The sequence below is a fragment of the Buceros rhinoceros genome, unplaced genomic scaffold (assembly GCF_000710305.1).
Source record: "Buceros rhinoceros silvestris isolate BGI_N320 unplaced genomic scaffold, ASM71030v1 scaffold19046, whole genome shotgun sequence".
NCBI lineage: Eukaryota > Metazoa > Chordata > Aves > Bucerotiformes > Bucerotidae > Buceros > Buceros rhinoceros.
The window spans coordinates 27,142-49,317 of NW_010419558.1; the positions used below are offsets into that span (position 1 = coordinate 27,142).

At 43.0% G+C, this 22,176-nt stretch overlaps 1 protein-coding gene across 1 annotated transcript in view; it reads right to left on the minus strand.

Annotated features, from left to right (window-relative positions):
• The window catches only part of LOC104495943 (double-stranded RNA-specific editase B2-like), a 46,500-nt gene that overhangs the window by 16,779 nt on the left and 7,545 nt on the right, over window positions 1–22,176 (minus strand). The window contains exons 3-4 of the mRNA XM_010138997.1: window positions 21,368–21,519; window positions 4,665–4,833 (exon numbers count right to left, since the gene is read on the minus strand). Of these exons, the coding sequence (XP_010137299.1) occupies window positions 4,665–4,833; window positions 21,368–21,519 (321 nt within the window). The remainder of the gene's footprint in view (window positions 1–4,664; window positions 4,834–21,367; window positions 21,520–22,176) is intronic.

Genomic DNA, 22,176 nt, shown 5'->3' on the forward strand with positions numbered 1-22,176 from the left:
GAGGTTTCTGTAGTCTGGGGCAGACTCTGAATTTCTCCTACAGGTCTATCCAAAGGGGTGATGGACTTGAGTAAGAGAAGCACATAGTTCTTTGATGTTTTGTCCAGTCTTTTGTATTGCTTTTGCTGTAGGAGTAAGAAGTAGAAACATTTGGAAATTCTTATTTAATATATGTATGTATTTGCTTGTGTGAACTACCACCTGTAAACCCGGCATACACGTGCAGGCTTTGTGTGCTGTGGAAAGCCAACAGCATCGTGCAGGGGAGAGGAGAGGCTCAGTGCTGGGCTGCCTTTGAGTAGCTGGAGACGTGTCACTGAAGGGGACACATACAGAATGCTGATGTCCCTGAGGCTCCAGGGCACCAAAAGGGTGCTGCAAATCCCACTCCTGCAGCTGGTAGGAAACTGAGTACTTCTCACTCCTCACAGGCATGTACACTTCTGAGGTTCCTAATGCTTGGCTATTGCACTTAGATCCTCAAAGAAGAGTGGAACTCTAGAGATATCTTCCTTTTCTTTTACCTAAAAGTGTGTGCTTGTCAATTTTCATTTGAACATTTGTCTGCTCCTGAACAGCAACTGCAGAGACTTCCACCAGCAGCATTAACTCCTCACTGACCTAATAAGCAAAAGCATGAGCTGCTTCTGAACCCAGCCTTAGTGTGAGAAAGGGACATGAAAAGAGATTTAATTTGGCCCATTGTATGAATGGATTTGCTGTCAAAAAAAGCCAAAATTTTCTTAGGGCTGTGATGTCTGCGCTGCTCTCAATATAGGTTCTGTTTAGCATCAAGAATATGTTAAATGACATAATTTTTTCCCTGAACAGCTGATAATTTTAAAAATTATTTTGCTCGTGATACTGCTGCTTTTTTGCAAGTATATACAGCGTGCACTACAGAGTTAAACGAGTGTTGAAATCATAGGGTTTAGTGTAACTAATGAACTTTGGGTCTAAAGAATGTGGTTTAACTCTAAAATCTATGGCTCTGAGAGGATGAACTCACTTCAGCTGCACTGTGAGACTCACAGACGTTGTGAGTTCAAAAGCTAACACTCTCTTAGGGTGGGTTATTTGGGGGTTCACAGACCCCAGACTTTAAATTTGCACATATAAGTGCATAGGTTTTTAAAGCCAGAAGGAACCGCCAAAACTTAGTCTGACCTCCTTTATAATGCAGTTGCAGAACTTCACCTCATAATTCCCTGCCTGAGCTAAATAACATGGGTATTAATGCCAGAAACACTTGTGCTTTAATTCAGTAAGGGAATAGGTACGATACCAGGCTGTTTATCCTGCAATCTCAACAAAGCCACGGAGCCCAAGTATTGTGAACCAAGCATCAACTTCCCCCAAACTTGTGGTGATAGTAATAAGAATTGCTAAATGTCTTTGAATAACAAATAAATTTGATTAAACCACTCTCTGCTTATGGCTAGCCTGTGAGCAAGAAAGAACATAAATAGTTAGATACATGATTTATAGAGTATTATTCACTTTTCTGAGTAACTCTCTTCATTCTGGGGCCTTTGCTATTCTGATAGCAATGTCTTTTTCAAATAATGCAAAATTATGTATATTTGAGCGGTTACTGGCTAGGTTCTCAAGAGGAAATATTCTCTAATAGGCTAGTGTTCCTGTTTTTACAAGCAATAAAATTCGAAGTATACAAGTCAGATTTTTGTCCAATCTTGCTTATAAAAACATGAATTTCAGCTTCGGACATCTTTTTTCTTATTGCACAAAAAGTCCAGATAATGTGCAACCAGGTTTCTGCACTCTGCAGACATTTGAAGAATCAGTTGTCTATGTGGTAGAGCAAATATTTGGAGCCTGACACAGAAACTACCTGCTGATCTCTTCAGTGGGGCAGTAGCAGGAAAAGGGCCCTCACACAGCAGTCTGCTTGTCCACTGAACTCCTTTCCCTTCTGTACTTTCTATGGCCAGAGGTGAAGAGGCAGAAAACAGCCTTACATGTGCTGAAACAAAGGTCAGGTGAAGAAACCTTTGATTCCTCTCCCTTACAGGTGAGGATAATAAGGATAAAAATTGATCTTAGATAGAATTTAATGTGGTAAACTGAAATTTGGGATAGTTTATTGAAGATGCCATATCCAAACCCCTGCTTACCACTCTTTGCCAAGTACTACATAAAATTTATTGGACAATAAAAATCTCCAGAAACATTGTCGCTGATTCGAGCCCTGAGGGTACTTCTTATTTTCTGCAGTGCGAGATTTTTTGTTTTAACACTTCCTTCATTATTGGTGCTTTTTTTTTCACTAGCACAGTGATTCCCAGACTAGAACTAGTGACCCTAAGTGAAGTCATGCCACAAATATATGTAATTAGGAGCTTGTTGGAAATAAAATTGCAGAACCAACTGGGGGACTGTGAGAGAGAAAGGAAGGGAAAGCATGACCTCCAAGCACAGGCAGGGTTGTGAACATCTCTATATAACCCTGGGCACTCTCTCCAGAAGCTTTTAGACTCTTTGTCATGGTAGACGTCATGGTGATGCCCCCGGCACTCTCTGGACTTCATCTGACTTTCTCAGTTTCTTTTGGGAAAGGGTACTTTTTTTTTTTTCTTTTTACATTCAACTTCATGGTCTCGACTTTATTAACTTTGAATTTTTCTCCTCAAAATCCCTGTTTGGGCTCCTCTTCTCTGGTTTCCATCACTTGTACTTATTGGAGCTGCCCTCACCAGATGCACAAATAATATAATAATTTCCCATCTACATCCTTCCCCTTTATTAGGAATGAACATTCCCTCCTCCTTGTAACCATCCATTTCTGAATCTCTTTCTTGCCCTTTTCTCTTCATCTGCTAATTCAGCGGTTGTTCTATCCATTTCCTTGTACCAGAACTTTTAAACTGACTAAGGAGTCTGCAGTGCTTGGAGGTGTCCAAACTTCTGAAGCATTTGTAGTGCACAACTCTACCATCATTCCTACAAATGTTGTTTTTTCCATTCCTCTGCTCAGCCTTTTTTAACTACCCCTTAGTGGTGTTCAAAGCAGGGAATAATGATTGCTGATTTAATTTTGTCTTTGGTCTAGGAAAATCCCAAGCCCATTTGAGTTACAGTGCAAATAAATAATAAATATTACAGTAATTCATACCATATTGCAATAATAAAGTCAAAGATGAGAACTGCATGATTTTTTTTTGATCCTAGAAAAACTCTGTGGTAGATTCTTTTTTTCTTCACAGACTTTAATTCTTTTTAGATATGTGGCAACAAGGAAAGGATTCACTGAAAGTGCTTAGCAGATGTTCTTGGAGAAAAACCCAGCTTCTGAGACTGCATTACAGTCAACATCCTCATCAATAGCAAATGTAATACTGTTTGCAAAGCTGATATTGAATTCACTGGTTAATGACATTCAAAACCACAGCTTACCCAAGCTTAAATTCAGTTAGGTTTTTAAGTCTGTATGAGTCTGAATTTGGAAAACCCAACTGCATCTAAAAAAAGTGCAGGAGATCCACTGAAAACAGTCTGGGTTTTCTGTAATCTCTTTATGAATAAATGAAAACATTATAGCAGAAGTTGCTCTTTATCTTTCGTGCAAACACAACAGTTGTGACGATTACACTTAGCAGAGGGAGGATTTTGTGAGTCTGTTAGTATTTCCACTTGCTGGTTCAGACACATATTTTTCTGGCCAAATGGCAGGCTTTGCTAAGCCTACAGACCAATTTAACCTCGGTAGGTCATCCGGTTAAAGCTAACAGCAGAATTTATGCATTTTCATTAAACAAAAGCTTTATGCTTTTTCAAAAGATTATGTTTATATTGGCATTTAATAATTTGGCCAAATTATCAGCTGATGTAATTTAAATGAGTTCTTAGGCGTGATATTTGACCATAACGTTTACATTTTTATATGTACAATGTAATGTAGTTTACATGTAGGGCTGCATCTATAGCTAAAACACATAATATGCATACAATTATGAGCAAAAGTATACATCCATGTATAGATATATACTAATGGTATTGTAAGTGTGCATCCAAACACAGAGACTTTGTTTTCACTTTGTGACAGCCACCATTTGCTATTAGTTAATGCCCTTAATTGAGAACAGTGAATGTGTTTACATTTTATGTGTGACCATGGACTAACTATGAAATATTTATAATACGGCAATCATTCTACATAAATATATGTTGTATTTACTGGACAGAGCAGAAAGCCACAGAGGGGGTCGTGACATGAAAATTCTGCAATGACATTCAAAACATTAGAAATATTCCTAGCAGCTTTTAGGGTGCTTCATCCAACAGGGTGCAGACAAGCTAAATTCATCTGCATGATGGTTGGTTTGCAAGTTTTGGGGTAAATGATCCAATAAGAGCACAGTAGATGTATTTTATTTGCACACTGCAATTCTATTGGCAAAAATGCTGCAAAGAGAGTTTATATTTTTGTCACACTGTAAAAAGCAACTAACGACCCATGGAGAATTTGGGAAAATGTCCTATTTACATTCCATTCTATTTATATGATCTGTTTTTGCATACAAAGGAGGTCTTTGTTTCCGCAGGGTTTGTCAGCACCTGCTAGTTATTCCCCACCAGTGGCCATAGTCCTCCATGGACTTCATTTCTATATGCGAAGAGTTTTGCTACGTATAGACATCAGGTACCTGGCGATTTTGTCTGTACAGGACATGGTGATGAGCTGCTCTCCCAGCAACACTCCGTCCCACGTCTGAGCTGCGTTATGACACCGGACGGGTATGGTTCCTTCTCCAGACTCAATCTTTGTTCGGAGGTGCCCGTGGTATTTTCTCACTATGTGCTTGCTGCTGTTCACTGGGTGAAATAAACACAAGAATGGCAATAATTAAATGTTTTTAGAAAGAACCCAGAAGGCTGTGTCGATGCCATAGCTTGCATTTGCAGAACTGCTGGTGGATGTCCTTAGATGCAAAGTTAGATGAGATTACAGGCCGAGAAAGCTGCACAGTGCAGAAAAGTATGTGCTCCCTAGCATGGCTGTCTTTTCACATCAATCAAAATTATCACATAGCACATGCTGAACTCATGTTCCCACTCCCTTTCCCTTATATATTTAAAAAGAACAGAGGTGCTCTGGTTTTTAAAGAAGTAGTACAATTTCTTGTTTTTAACCCATGCATATAGGATTGAGCTGCGACAGGGGGATATTTGGAAAACCTCACCTGCACCACACAGTCCAGTCCAGGGTTTCCCTAGAGGACACCTATTCCATGAAGCAGACCTTTCACAGTTTCCCCTAGCCCAAAGGAAAATAAGGAAAGGTAGTACATGGTGGCCTTTTCTTTGAAGGAAAAGGAGTGCTGCTTCTACAGATGTGAAGCTTTTGCCTATATTTCCAACTGTCCTGTGTATTTTTCCATGGCCTGCCCTAGAGCTGGACCAAAATGCTTCTGCTCATGAAGGTGATGCTCCTCAGCAAGCTACAGGGCTCCCTGCATTGCTAGCACTGAGTAACACTGAGGTGTCATAGGTTGTGGGGCCGATCAAACCTCTGGCCACGAGCAGCTAGCTCTGCTCTCTCGCTCTCTCATTTCTTACTGTCTTTGCTTTGTATGACTGTTTTCTGTACTGCAAGCTCTGGTGGAAGCAATTGATTGACTTTGGCTGCTGCCAATGGATGGTTTACAAAAAGGGAATGGGAAAATAAATCGCTTCTATCTGTTGGGATTAGTGGAGGTAGTGAACACATGTAGAACAGCAGAGTGAGATGTGACCTGCCAGCAGAAGGGCAGCTGAGGCCCACCTATCATACCTTTGTTTACACTTTGTTAAAATTAAAAAACCTGAAGGATAGGGATGTGGGTGCCAGCAGTGGGCTGAACAGGTATTGGCTGGCCATGGTTGAAACCAATTCCCACCCAAAACCAGGCTCCATCATATCTAAAATGTTTGCAAATACTGTAGGTTTTATTTGTGCTGCCTGGGGAACTGAGTTTGGGGGCAACTGGATATTGCACTGCCATCCTCATCAGCAGTGGTGTCCCGGGGGAGATGTGGGGGGTGCTTGTGCCCAGTTGTCACAGAGCACCTCACGAACGAGACACTGTAATAACACCAGACAGCAAGAAATGTACAGCAAATCCACTTTGCTTTAGTCTGCGTGCACTGAGAACTGATGCATGGCAGAGCTAGACCTCTGCCAGGGAAGCAGCGAAGAGTTACTCAAGAGACTATTGCTGTTTCAGCTGTTAGAAAGTTTGACTTTAAGCAAATCAGTTCTCTTTTGCTATGGTTTCCCACAGGTGTAATGAAGATAATGATGCTTACTTCTTCTGCAGGTTCATTTAAAGGTACTGCTCAAAACCTATTTTTGAAAAAGAGCTGCTATCTTTTCAATAAAGATCTACCACAGCAATCCACCTGCTGGAAATTCTCCAGGACAAAATGAATTTTTAGTGTTTCTTTCTTGACCTTTTTTTTAAAGAATATTTTCTTCTGCTACACCTTTCTGTCCCCATTTCCCATCTCTCTCTCCGTTCCTCCTTCTTTCTCAGCTCCCGCTCTGACCTGTAAGTGCATTGGTCTTCTCTTTTGCAGGCAGTTCACCATGTTGATACGCCAACATTTTGCATACATGCAAGGGGACATGTAACTGCTAGGGGTTTTCAGTGACTGCAGACTATCGTTTATGTGACTTTGATTTCACTATGTAAATATTACCTACTGAGGAGTAAAGCATTCCACAATGTGCTGACAGAGATAAGGAGCCAGTTCAGAGGAAGAAAAAGCAGCAGGTCTGTAAACAGCTGTTGAGCACTTGGGGAATATAAAGCGTAGGCCAACAATTTTTGGGAAGGGGCGTCCAAAACATTTCTGTGAGTCTGAGGGGGTCCTGCTTATCTGAGTTTTAATTTGTCTATCTGACCTTCTCGGTATCTCTCAGGGCCAAAGGAAGTACAAAGGCATCTGGTTGTTATAGCATCTCAGCCCTGGCTTGCAAGTACCAGAAACTGAATAATAAAGTTTTAAAAGCATTTAGGAAGTGTGTGCAAGTGCACAGATCATCTCAGTTTCCAAATGGTCATATTATCTCAGCCCATGTGTCAAACTTTGCTCCCCGCAATGCACGGTCCACCCAGGGTGCAGCCAAGCAGACGGCATTAGCTGATAGGATTCAGGCAGCTGTGGCCAGTGTATGCTCACCCTGGGATACACTTCCACAGCGCTGATAAGGGGTTTTAGCTGCTCAACTGCTATTAAATTCAACAGATAGGGTGTGACTAAAACCCCGTGCTGTACTGCCTGTCTCAGGCTGCTCACAAAACTGGGATAGCCGACACACATGCCCCTAAAGATGATCTGTAGTGTTTATATGAAATACTAATAACCCAAAGCTCTGAATACTTTCAGATTGACAATGACTAAATAAATCCAGACCCGCAACTGGAACACACTTAGTTCTTTTTTAGCACGTCATTAGGTAGTACAGGAAGATATAAATATTGAACAAAGAAAAAGATGAGTCTCCATGTGTTTTGCACTGAAGCTATAGACAAACTCTAGCACATAAGCTGCTTGCCAGCAATAAAAAATGCAGTCCACTTGCTGGCACAGCCTGCTATGGACCATCTTAAAGCAGCCTCAGAAACACATTTATTTATGCAACTTAAAGTCACAAACCACAGCCTACTGCTGTTCTGCTGCTCAGTGTGATCAAAGCATCAGTGACTATGAGCATTTCTGATCTTTGCTGTGCTGGTTCTCCAACTGCTTAATCTCAGCTAATTGCAGGGGAGAAGACGTCTGACGATACCACTTCAACCAGAACGAAATGTCAATTCAAACTAGAATTGGAAAGGACAAATTTAAAAATCATTTGGAGTGGATTTATGATGTGTGCTACACTCAGATGTGGAAATTACTCCTGAGAGTTCCTAAGATAAAAAAGGTGCTGGATTATTAATTACTGGATTAGAAATTTGCACAGGTGCCTTGTATTAAAAATCAGTGAAACCCACTTATTTCAAGGCTCACCCCTTATTTTCATATTTTCTCCAGGACAGTTCTGGCTTAAATGGTAATGAAAAAACCACTCCATATTTATTATTTAGTTGAAGAGTGAAGAGGAAATGGATGGTGATTAAACAGAATCACACGACTAAGGCTCTGTCTGAAATTTTGCATGACTGCCTCAGAGGTTCATTTTCTGTTTCCCTGCTTCAGTGGAGGCTGTTCTCTCCTCATGAAGGAAGAAATAAAACAGTCTATCTTGCATTTTTTTTTTCAGTGCTGGACTCTCCATTCATCAGCACGGTTTATAATGCTTCCTTAGAGCTGTTTGAAACAAAGGAGTAGAAAGAGAAGTGTTAACATCTGACTGCCTTTGTGTTTTGATGGTTATTAGAGATGCACTTTCCTGAAGTAGATGCTGAATAAATGTACAATATTACTATTTCTGGGAGTGTTGAAGTGAGCATCACGGCACATCGAATGCTTTGGATGTGTCTCCTTTGCTGGGTAGGGTGCTGATCAATCTCTGCTGTGCTGTGCTTTAGTGAGAGAGTGAGGCTAAAATGCGACGGGGCAGCTTTTGAAAACAAGAAAGAAGCCCGGATTTAGGAGAAAAGAAAAGGTCCCCTCACAATGTGTGAAGTTGAATTGTGACTCCCGAGGGGAGGATTCATCGCACCAAGAGCTAGGCTGGTAAAAGGAGTGGTCTCGTCTGAGGGTCTACAGAGCTGGCACTGAGGCGCGTGCAGAGATGCATCCTTCCCAGGAGGGAACACCAGCACCCGGCTCGCACGGGGTTACAAGTGTGTTGAGATGAATCCCTTAAGGTTGAGATATGACTTTTAAATACAGGCCAGAAGGCCTACTGCATTTGAATGCAGGCTCAGGGGCGATCTGCTCACTCCCAGAGCCGCGTAACACCTACCATGTTGTGGCAAAGTTTGGTTCAGATCCGGGGTTTGGATCTTATCATTAAGCCCTATATACAAATACTGAATATATACTTTTTCTGAGAATGCCACAAAACCTGGGACACCTGTAATTTGTGGGATGGAAATTAACATTTGAAATAGAACTTCTCTTCCTTTTCCCTTCTTCCTGCATCTTTCCTGGCTGAAATCCTGGCTTTGGACAGCAATTATGTATACCATGACCCGATAAAAGATGTTGCCTTTGGCATGTTATTCTTTCTCCTCGTCATTTATCCGCAAAATTAGTTCTCAAAATTTTTCAATCTATCTTTCTACTTCTTCCATAATTTTTTCTTCCAATAGCTGAAGTGATGTACAAAGTGTGAAAGCAAAGTTAATTTGCCCATTTATAGCTCATCAATATGTAGCATTTAATCCATCTCTCATAAGAAGCAGCAGTGATGGGAAGAAGTTTGAATCCAAAAGAACAGAAAGGAAATGACAACATTGTCTTATCTGTTTTAAGTACATATCAGTTAAATTATGATTTTTTACTCGAGCTCTGTAGTTAGAGATAGTTACTGTAGAAGAGTGTGAGACTGGTATCCCATCATAGCAAGGCTCATGGCTGAGTGTTTTAATGAAAACTCTTAATTTTGGTCCATCAAAATGCCTCCATATATCATCACTGAGGGGCAAAATTTCAACTATTCAGCTGACATAGCACTTTTACAAAGAGTTTTTATTATTTTTGTGGAATCATATGAAGTGTGTTGAATGCTTATTTCAGGGAGAAGTGCTAGGAAGCCTTTATGAAACTAACTGCTAGAGTGGAGAATGGCACTCTAACGCATGAAACCCATTTTGCCATTGAGTAGCTTCAAAGTAAGCCCTGGTCTCTAAGCAAGATTTAATCCCTTAAAAATAAAAATCTGAGTAATAGATCAAACTACGTGCCCTACAAACTGGTTTTCTGCAACGTCTGCCTTTGAGGAACCCCTGGGATCAAAACTTAACTAGTTAAAATTCTCTTTAAAACAATTTGCTGGCGACAAAGTCATGCGCCGTTTCCTCTGAGAGTTATAAATAACTGTTCCAGATAAGGAGGAATGAGCAGTCTGGGTCAGGCGTGGGGGAGGTCTTTCATGCCACCTACAAACCTGGGCTGCAGACTCCATCTTCCTCAGGAGTACAGCTGCATTAGTATGTTGAAGCCAAAAGCACAAGATTTATCAGTGGAATTAAGAATCTGTGCATGTGGCAATCAAGGAAAGTAAAACTCAAACACTTCAGGATTATTATTTTTAATTACTAATTGCTCCTCTCATCTAAAATCAGATGTGCAACCCTGTTGCTTTGGAAGAACAGCTGCTCCTGCAGAGCAAAGTTGAGAGACCTGGCAAAGTGCTGTGCTGGCGCTGTGAACAACGTGACAGAGAAAACTTCTCCCTCTGAAGCCTTCATGAGCCTTGTCACCAGTTACAGAGACACATTAGCTGGTCTCCAGCAATGATCAGCTCATCTTTGGCAGTCTAGGGAGCTGCTGCTGGTGCCCAGGTTAGTGGCTGAGCAAAACCAGGGCAGTGGCTGGAGTCCGTGAGTGGAGAGGGAGATGCTGCATCAGTCAGAAGCCAGTGGGGACCAGTTGTTCACCTATGTCCTACACTACGCATCATTGTATCTTCTTCCTATATTTTTTTAATGGAAAATACTTTCTTTTAAAGCTAGGCTTTATCTTTTAACCATAATTTGTGTGAAAAATTGTCAACATCACTGGATTGGCCATTTGGTGACAGTTCTCTCTCCTCTACCATGTTTTAATCAAGAAGTTTACACAAACGTAAAGGAAATACGTTATTCATCATAATCCTCTTTTATCAACAAAACATGCAGCTATTCATGTGGCTCTGGTATTTTTGTCGTTGTTTGGAAATTGAAATCTTCAAGAATGAAAGAAGTCAGCAAAATATGAAAACAGAGAATGAACCCCATGAGACAGAAACAACTGAAATCTGTCAACAATATTGACAGATAAATAGCACCCTTGTGATTGGTAGGAGCCTAGAGAGGCTGTGGTTCCTGCTGTATCACCAGACATAGCCTTCCTTCTTCAGCTTCTAGAGCTGTAGATGGAAATTACTGAGTATAGTCCTACAATCTCTGACTGGAGAAATTCAGTCTAAATCATCAGAAATTGGTCCCTGTTGATCTTAAAAATCTATGGATTGTAATTACTAAATTATTCTGAATAATGATATAATAGTGCTTAGAATATATAGTGCTTTCCATTTTATTATCCTACTCTGAGCATTAATTATGCTTTCGCAAAGTTGTGACAGCTGGATACCTTTTATTGCCAGTTTGCAGGTATGGAAACAGAAATAATGAGAGTAAGGTCAGTTGCTCAAGGCTAGCTAGAAAAGTACCAGCAGAGTCAAGGGTAGGATTAAATTGTTTGTCACTCTCATGGATCCGTCTACAGATTTCTCCATAAGACCCTACGAAACTCATCAGGAGACTAAGGAATTTTGTAAGTCTCACAGAGATCTTAACCGGACTGGGAGTTGCCTGTCAAGCTTTATAAAACTCAGCTCATGAGCTTTACCTGTGTCTCCCACTCGGTGGAAGGGTAAATTAGACCAAGTTAGATTCAAGTGGGTGTAAGTTTTGCCCACAGGGATTATTCCCAACTACATTGTAACTTGTTCCACCAGAAAAATATGCTGCATTTAGATGCATATGTCTAGGAGGGTATGGGTTGTAGGGGCTGAAACTGAGGTAGCTGTGTCCAGGTGTGCGTGGTCTCATTATCCCTGCTGCAGAGGACCTTGGACATCATTATTCATTGTGCTGGACAAATAGCTTTACTTGGTGAAATTTTCTTCTGCTATTCCAAAAGCTTCTCAGCCATGGCCTTTTGCTGATTAATGTAGCCTTTTTATCACATCTGAACATTGCGTCCAAATGCAGTGTTTTACAAAGCAGCAAAACTCATAACAAAGCAGAATCAATAAATATGGTGCAATGCCCTTCGGCGATTCAAGCATTCTGTTAGAATTAGGATCTGATTACAGCTGTGGAAACCTGTTTTCCTGAATCCTAACAAATACATTTTGCTTGACATGAAAGCTTTTCAAAGCTGTGGCCAATACTGGCTTTGAGCAATCCCTAGTTTCTGGCATTTTCTTCCTCTTTTCCCAGATAGACACACACTGTGCTGACACATACTTTTAAAAAAAATTTGTTTTCTACTTTAAAACTCCCCCTGAAATAACAAAACCCAAACAAGCCAAAGCGGCCAAGAATATCACAAGGAGAGAGAATTGGGACATTTTCAATGCATTGTCAAAGCCAAGGAGTTTTCTCATGATGTATCAATTCTGATGAAGTTTTATAACAGACGGAAGGAAGGCAGCTGTCTAGCTCAGCTGACAGTGAATTCACTGGAGTGCTGGTCCAGGACTTGGGAAATACAAGATCCAGGACTAGGGAAACACAAGCTCAAGTTCTTCTTTGAGTTTAAGTGGCCTTGAATGAAAAAGGTCACCCTGAACTAGGCATGGAAGGAAATTAAGTAGTGTTTTTCCTAACCGTTATTAGTGTGCTGCTGACCAGGAGACATGAAAAACACAGGATGTGACCCCACTAAAATCACACAGTAGTGCAAAAATTTGCCTAACGGGTTTTGATTTCTCTCCAGCTGGTCAGTACTTTGAGACCTGAAAGCTGTCCATGAAGTGAAATGATTATTTGCTAGTTAGATTTAGCAAAACTCCACTAGAATTCTACCTACCTGGCCTGGCATAGATTAATAGCAGAATATGAAGCAACAGCAAATTTTAACAAGGTGATTAATTGGCACTGAAAGCTTTAGGTCTTCCAATGCAGCAAAACAAGAGCCACTTTCAGAAGTGCCATTCTGGGGTCAGGCATGATAATACCAACAGTAAAACCATGAATACTTTCACAGTCTCATGACACTCCTTCTAAGCCTGGACATCACTAGTTTCTCTGTCAGGTTTAGGGGCTAGGGCTGACCCGAGGGATTGGCTAAAGGTTTAGCATGGCAGGTTGTGTAGGGCATCAGACCTCTCCTTTGGGTTACCCAAAGTGATGGGATTTCCAGCAGCCAGAACACCCGAAATGTGTATTGGCAGACCCTCTGGCATTGCTGCTCTGCCTGAGCAATGGGTCTGTCTGAGCATGGAGATGCAACAGCTGCTGCTTCTGCAGCTTTTCCCTCAGGCAGCATCAGAAGGGCTACAAAGTTCAGAGCAAAGGACTTGAGCCAGCCCTCGCCTCTGCTCCTTCTGGACCTCTTGACATGAGTCTCTCCTATCCTCTCTTCTCCATTCTCTCACTTCGCTGCAGCCCTGGTGGAGCAGGGAGTGAGTAGGAGATGCTGGGGGAGGAAGAGCTTCTTGCAGCACTGGAGATGGATCCAACCAGTGCCTGCACGTTCTCTGTGTGTGCTCTGCATTGGAAGATGGGGAGTAGCTCCTCTCTTACCAAAGCTCCCTCCACCCGCATCGGCCTTAGGTTGCTACCACTTGTCCACCCCCCACATCAAAGCTGAACATCACACACTCTACCAAACTTTCCTATCCTCACCATGGCCATCTTGTCTCAGGGTTCTACTATCCCCCCTCTCAGCCACACTTCCTTCTCCTGAAGTCCCTTTGACCATGTTCTCCACAAGAAGGCTTCCTCACAGTCCCAGCATGGACTTATGCTGCATGTTTGGGAAAAATTTTTGAACTGGCTACATGCAGCACCACCTCCACACCTGGGGAGCCCTGAGCTAAATCAGACCTGCTGTGTTTGGGAAGACAGAGGACCACTACACCTGGGCTGGGCTCTGATGTCACCTTTGCCCATCCCAGTCAGGAGCATGCTCCACCTCTGTTGCCAGCTGCAGGTGATGTGTGTTAGTGATGGAGAGAATTAACCAGAGGGGACAGTGCTTTCCTTACCAGGGCTGTGCTTTCCTTAGTAAGTCATCTTGAGTGAAAGCAGCCACTGTCTGAAACAGCATTTCAGCAGCCTGGGAGGATTGAGTTTGAAAACAGGGCAATTACATAGAAAGCCAATGACTGCTACCAGTCCTGGGCAGGGTTGTAGGCTCCTTGACAGATCAGATTCTAGGTGACTGTAGAAAGTGTTTGCATTTCCTTTGAATCTACTTTGATAAATGGTGGCTGTGTCAGTGGCACAAGCAGGAAGGGGCCATTGCTTAAACAGGACAGGATCTCAAAGCAGGCCAACAAAGGGTGCTGCGCTCACACCCTGAACCCAAAGCTTTTGGATCCATCCCAGTTCAATCCTAATGAAGTGAAAGGACAATTTCTCCCCACTTTCTTTAATACCCAGTTCACTAGACCCTGAAGTAATCCAGCAGCCCCTTGCTGTGCCTGCAGTTTCTGCAGCACTCTTTACATGACAAAGCAATCTGGGCTGACCACAGTAATTCATCCAGTGTCAGGATTATTTTTCAGAGGCAGTCTTCAGCACTACAGCCTACAGTGTTGCACGGATTTTTTTCTTTCGTGTTACTTCTGGGCATGGTTCTCCGTGATAATTTTGTTCTGAGATCCCCCAAGCTGTTCTGCTCAGTCATATGAAAAATAGGAAAATAATGCTCCTTCATCCCAGTTCCTCAGATGGGCCATTCATCAGCATGAAATCAACTTTTCAACCTAGGAAGATGTTGCTCCATGTGCTGCATAGCTACAAATTTCCAGTATGGTTTCCAAGGCTGCAGCAGGCCGGCAGCCATGACCGAGCGATACAATGCATAAAAGCATTTATACAATAGAAACAAATAATAGTGTTCAAGCCCAACGGATAACCTATGGTTACCCTCGATTTTTGTAACAGCGTCAGTATATCAGTTTGTTAGGACTCGTTGTCATAGAGGACAGGTCACAGAGGACGAGTCATACAGGACGAGTCATAGAGTCATCCTCATAGAGTCGTCCTCATAGAGGACGGCTCATGGAGGAGGAGTCACAGAGTCATCATCATAGAGTTGTCGTCATTGAGGACGAGTCAGAGTGGATGAGTCATAGAGTCATTGTTATGGAGTCATCATGGAGGATGAGTCACAGCAGATGAGTCATAGAGTCATCGTCATAGAGGACGAGTCATAGAGTCGTCATAGAATTGTGGTCATAGAGGACGAGTCATAAAGGACGAGTCATAGAGTCGTCATCATAGAGGATGAGTCATAGTGGACGAGTCATAGAATCGTCATCATAGCGTCGTCATGGAGTCATCATCACAGAGGACAAGTCATAGTGGATGAGTCATAGAGTCGTCGTCATAGAGTTGTCACCACAGAGAAGGAGTCATAAAGGACGAGTTGTAGAGTCGTCGTCATAGAGGCGTCATCATAGAGGGCGAGTTATAGCGGACGAGTCATAGAATCATCGTCATGGAATTTTTGTCATAGAGGACGAGTCATAGTGGATGAGCCATGGAGTCATCATCATGGTGTCATCGTCATAGAGGATGAGTCATAGAGTTGTCGTCACGGAGTCATCATCATAGAGGACGAGTCACAGAGGATGAGTCATAGAGTCATCATCATAGAGGACGAGTCATAGTGGACGAGTCATAGAGTCATCGTCATGGAGTTATCGTCATGGAGGATGAGTCATAGTAGATGAGACACAGAGTTGTCATAGCGTCGTCGTCGTAGCATCGTCGTCATAGAGGACGAGTCATAGAGTTGTCATAGAGTTGTGGTCATAGAGGACGAGTCATAAAGGACGAGTCATAGAGTCGTCATCATAGAGGATGAGTCATAGTGGACGAGTCATAGAATCGTCATCATAGCGTCGTCATGGAGTCATCATCACAGAGGACAAGTCATAGTGGATGAGTCATAGAGTCGTCGTCATAGAGTTGTCACCACAGAGAAGGAGTCATAAAGGACGAGTTGTAGAGTCGTCGTCATAGAGGCGTCATCATAGAGGGCGAGTTATAGCGGACGAGTCATAGAATCATCGTCATGGAATTTTTGTCATAGAGGACGAGTCATAGTGGATGAGCCATGGAGTCATCATCATGGTGTCATCGTCATAGAGGATGAGTCATAGAGTTGTCGTCACGGAGTCATCATCATAGAGGACGAGTCACAGAGGATGAGTCATAGAGTCATCATCATAGAGGACGAGTCATAGTGGACGAGTCATAGAGTCATCGTCATGGAGTTATCGTCATGGAGGATGAGTCATAGTAGATGAGACACAGAGTTGTCATAGCGTCGTCGTCGTAGCATCGTCGTCATAGAGGACGAGTCATAGAGTTGTCATAGAGTTGTGGTCATAGAGGACGAGTCATAAAGGACAAGTCATAGAGACATCGTCATAGGGTCTTTGTCATAGAGGATGAGTCATAGAGGACAAGTCACAGAGTCGTTGTCATAGAGTTGTAGAGTCGTTTCTTGTAGTTACAGATCTGTAATTCCTATTCAGATCACTGAGTTCTTGAAATGCTTTTCCCCCATTATCACCTACTTTCGAGAACAGAATTTGTCCATTTAAATGAAACATGGGATTGTCAGAGGGAAGGCAAAGATTTCTTCCCCTTGCAGGTCCAATAATGTTTATCAAACCCCATGTTTTTGGGAGTAATTCCAGCCCAGCTACTGCCATAAGCATCCTCATTGTATTTGCATCCTGATACCTGCCTGCAGGACCCCAAAGGCAGGGCTCTGGGGTTGACAGCCTCCTGACAGTCGCAGGAGATCATTTGTGTCCGTCTCTTGGAGATGGACAGGCTCCTTAGATGTCCTCTGTGTGAACATGGCCCTTTCCAGCCAGTCTGTCCAGGATATGACTTTCAGGGATTCTGATCTGGGGATCATATACTGATGCAGTCTGAGTCAGCCCCATCTGAACACAGAGTGCTGAGTCTCTGGCAATGCTTTGAGGCAGCCCCAGATTTGAGATTTAACAGGGAGCATTTTATTTGAGAACAGGATGTAAAATCCAGCAGTCAGATCCACAAGCAGGGAAAGCACAGGTTTGCACATTGAAAACACACTTCAAATAGAGAGTACAAACTTGTCTTTCCAGGAGTTCTTCAATTCCCCAACTTCTCTGGAAACTGCAGTGCACATCTCTCCACCACATCACCTACCAAGGCAATGATCCAGCTCAGGTGGTTGAAAGTGGATCCTGTTTAGATGAGAGAGCTCTGTCAGATGTGTGTGCATGAGAGCCTCAGCACAGCTGTAGGTTAATAGACAAGCAGGAGGAAGAGCCCATATGGAGCAGATGCAATGGCGTGTTTCAGACCTAAAGGGAGTGTGGGATAAAACAGGAGCTGGGCTATCAAGGAATCAATGGTACAAGGCAGTACAGCATGTTAGCAAGAGATAGAAAAGCAGCCCAGGGAAGAATGGAGATGAGCCCTGGGGCAGATTCTGTTTGTCTCTTTGGCAATCCATGTAATAAAAAAGAGAGGAAGCATCTCTAGAAGAAAGATGGACAATGAGATAAAGTCCTGCCAGTGAAGGAGGAGTGGGGAAATGGAGGGTTTATTAGCTCAATTTTTAAAGCAATTCATTTTACTTTTCAAAAGACTTAGAAAAAAGCACGAATGAGTCAAGAAACCCTAATTAGCTAGGAAGGCACTTTACCAAATCAGTTCTGTGGTTTGCCCTAGATTCAGAAGAAGGTGTAAAATATGCAGCAAATACTACAGGGCTAGCTGCCCCCATGGCTTCACCTCATGAGCTGGAGTGTGCATGCTGTAACGGGAAAGCATCAGTCCCCTTAAAACCTTCAGGAAACCCATGTTAACCTGGTGCTGCAATACCGCCCTTGGGAGAAGTCAGGAATCCAGGCATAAATTGCTCGGATGTACACAAAGGGGGAAGGTACCAGAAAAGGAGATGTTGTACCAGGCTCCCTGACCTACAACACTGAACTGAAGCAGGGACAGAAGCTGAGTGTGTGAGAGAGTGATTAGAGTTGTGAGAACACTGGAAGAACATGCTGCCTCCACCATAGAGCTGTGCTACAACCTGGTGGATGACCTTGGAAAATGACATAAAGAGTCTTTGGAAGGAGACTGGCTGGAGAGAATGAACCAGGACAAACCCATAGAAACTCTCACACCTGTCTGAAAACCCTCTGGCATTTCCCAGTCTCCTATTTCTGCAACACCACTGACCCTGGCAGCTCTCCTCTCCTGCTGTCACCTGCTCCAGTACCACTCCCCTCAGCCTCCTCCCCTACTCTCTGAAATTGTACCTGCCTCTCCCTTCAACCTCTCTTGAAGAACACATGCACCTCGCCCTCCTCCCAACAGCCCCCCGCCCCCCACAAGGTCTTCCAGCCTCCTGACCTACAGGCACCAAAGAAGACTTAGGAAACCCCTCCATGCTCAGAGCAGCTCTGGTCCTGCTGGATATTTCATCTCTTATAGAGCTGCCTAAGAATTTATCAACAAACAAGTCAGCTCACCTCCAATCCAAGAAGGGCATCCTTGCAAATCAAAGCGAGATTTTATCTTTCTGTCCCTAATCTCCTACTTTTCTGCATGAACCTGGCATGGATATGGGCTCCCTGGACCTCTCCTCTGCATTGCAGCTGTTCACATGAATCATGGTAAGGTCAGACTTTCACACATGCCGCTAACTTGGTTCCCTGCACTAGCCAGTAATAAGTAAACTGGGCTTCAAAGTGCATGTCAGCTTATCTCTTCCCCTACCAGAACAAAGCTCATAAGAAGGAAATGTGAGGCCTCCCCGAGGGTGCTGGGAAGACACGGTGGATAATAGGAAATTTTTGGAAGGAGATTTGAGAAGTGGATTTTACTCACTCCCTGTATTGATAAAGGCTTATCACATTCCTTCGCAAAACCAGAAACCACATGGTGAGACACTGTTTTTAAATGTTAATGCATCTTAAGAGAATAATCAGTAATGTTTGATGACTTGCGCTAGCAAGGAGAGGTTTCTTTGTTGTTTGAGAAATGAAACAGCATTCATCCAGAGTTTCTTGTCATTACTGGATGAAAGAAAGGTTATTTCTTTAGGGAAAAAAAAAAAAAAGAGAAGACCTGAATGATAAGCATTATAAAATACTTATCTTCCCAGATGTCTCTGGGATAACGTGAGCTAAAAGGAAATGCTTATCTCACTGAAGGACAACACAGCTTTTTACACAGTGCTAAATTGTTTTAAGAGCACAGGACAAAGGTAGAGGAATCTGCTTAAAAGAGTGAATTCAAACCAGGTGCCCCTTCATGTCCCACTACTGAATCACTGTGTGACCTTGGGTAAGCCACACAGCCCTTTCTGGTGTAATACATAATACAGGTGTGAGAACCAACCAACTGGTGTAATAACCAACATGAAAAGTATTTTTGTGACCACCTACAGGTTTACTGTGTATGCCAGGTGTTGCATGATTTTATGTTTTTAAACACAGCTTCCTGTATGTACTATTGTCTGAAGAAGCATACTCTCATCAGCCAGTAGATTTCTGTGCTTTTTGAAGGATGCGGTGAGCCCAGTATGGTTCACCTTCAGAGGTGGGTTCAGCTGCATATCAACAGGCAGCGTTGGCTGTCACCCGCCCAAAGCACCCACTGCCTCATGCATGAAAGGGCAGAATCCATCCTGGACAGCCTTTAATTGTTCTCAAGAATGGACCACATTTTAAAAATAGTTACAGATTTTAGTGCTTCCCCTTCTGATGTCAAGTAAGGGGTCCCCCAGGAAGCCTGCCTTCTGGAAAACATGAGGGCCTTTAACCAAACATAAAGTCTTTGTAGACATTTCTTGATGCACACATAAAAAGGGAGGCCAAAAATCTCTATTCGTCTTTTTCTATTCAGAGGCACTTCCTTTTTTATTTTAATTTTGTTTTTAAGATGCTGCCATGTCTCCCTATTTTGTTACCTCATCAGGAATTTGTCAATTTGCTGTTTCCCTTTTAAACATTTACTTGCTTTTCTTCATTTTATAAAGTCTGCTGACAGAATGTAGAAATCATGTCAGGCAAGGAAGTGTATTTCCTCCCTGAATAGGTGCATTCTGCTTTCTCGCCCCAGCAAGCTGCTGTTTCACACATGACAAAAAGATTTCAGTCTGGGAAGAATAATAGCTAATGGTTAATAAATAACTTGTACAAATAAGAACCAGGAGTGAAACTACCATCTGATGGATTTGCCTGTGAGGAAGTTAGGTCGTCGTGTGACCTTGGATGATTAATTTTACATTTCTGTGTCTATGCTTCCTTCTCCATCCATTCTCCTATTGCCTGCTTCACATTCAAGGTAGCTGGGGCAGGGACGATTTCTCATTACATGTACATTTGGCAGCTAGCACTACGGGTATTACAGCGCTGGAAATGCATGCATGAGAAGTAACACCTAGGGGCAGAGATAAGAGTGCTCCTTGCACATCATGCATTGGATCGTGGGGTGACAGACAAGTGTTATAACGAGCCACAGACTTCTTGAGTCCCCTGTCCGTTATTGGGGGTATTCCCTGTGGCTAGGCAGGGGCAAAGCCAGTGTAGTGGGCTGGCAACAAGGATGTGCCTCTATGATGGCAGGGCAATAACAGGCACATGAATGTTGGGTGGGGTGACAAGATGAGAGTGCTGGGTCATGTGGAGGAGATGGGATGGTCTCTTAATGGAAAACAAGCTCTGCAGGTCTGTGGGTGGCACACACTGGCTCAAGACCTGATTTGTTTACCTTACTTGAAGGATCACCTCTAGAAGGGTGTTCCCTGCAAAACCAAGTTTCTGCTTAAATGCCATAAGCATGGGCCCAGGGTCTCCAAGGCTGGCCTGCGGACTCCATCTAGCCTATCTGCCACGCAGTGACCATGCAGCTGATTTGATACAGGCAGGGTAGCCTGGGAATGATTCTTTCCAGAAGGGTCTTGATATTATTTGCTGCAAGAGCAGGCAGTATTTGGAGGGAGTCTGGCCTTCAACCAACTAACAGATGTGCTATATCATACAAAACCATATCATATCACCGCTCTACTTCAGACTGCCGCTGCTGCAGCCTGTATAGCTCAGGTTCCATGTAAATGCAGCCCTTCAACACACTCCCTGAACCCTGAGAAAAATCTATGCATCCCCAGCTATCCTGATCCTTTGGTCCAGCCCACATCCACGGCTTCAAGGATCTCTTTGATCATGGAGACCCTTCCCAAGGCATTTATTTACTGTTGGGGTTGCATTCCCCAGCAGAGCCTCTGGGCCTCAGGCACATGGAGCAGTCTCCCACTGCCTTGCCCAGCTCTGATTTTCCCTGCACACCATCCCCCAGAACAAATGACCAAGCAGGAGTGGCACAGACACACATAAGCCACACCGCCTATAGTGTGAAATATTTTCTGCAAGCAAAGAAAGAAAGAAGGACTGATCTTAAAAAAAAAAACAAACAATCCACACAAAAGGGAAAAAGGGAAGGGTAGATATTTTTCTTACAGTTGGTTGTGATTTCGTAGGGGGAGTTGAGGCGTGCATCTCCGCAGGGTGAAGTGCTCACGTACAGATGGAACAGGATGTTCTCCCGCAGCCTGTAGCCTCCCTCTTTTAATCGCACGAAGATTGATCGCTCCCAGTCTTCGCGCCGTTTGCTATGATCACAAAAGAGGTTCCAGGTCATTTGTTACATGCCAAATCAGAAACGTTTTTGCTCTCTCTCTTCTCTCTCTCTGTTTTTTCTCCTTTTGTTTGTTTTTATTAGCACCTGGCATCATATATTTTGCCTAGTGACAAGAGAAAAACAATAAGCTTCTCCAAGTGAAGAAATGTATAAAGGGGGTCAAAACTGTCAAAGTGCTTTTGGCTTGCTTACCTAGAATATATTCTAATGATGAAACACGGATTTTTGAAGGGTAACTCTCCTTCCTCACATACACAGTTGTATAAACACATTGATTTTAAAGAGGTTCTGGTGCATGAAGAAAGGAAAAGCTCTCCTAGGATGTCATGGGAACAAATCAGCTCTGCTCATCACAATGCCTAGGAACGTGTTTAAATCCCATCAACATCCCTGCAACTGAAATGTGTGTTTATACTCCCCACTGAAAAGGAAACACCTTCTAATGAAGCACCCAGATTGTACCACCCTGCGACCCTCTCGGCTCCTTGGGCGCTGCTTTTTTCCCCATTCAATCAGAGCCATCTATGAGTGCTCCATCGAAGCCAGCAGTGTCCTCTTGGTTGCTCCCCGTTTTTGGAAATCAGAAGCCGTCCTGAGAAGTGAAGACAAAACTTATGCAGGCTTTTCT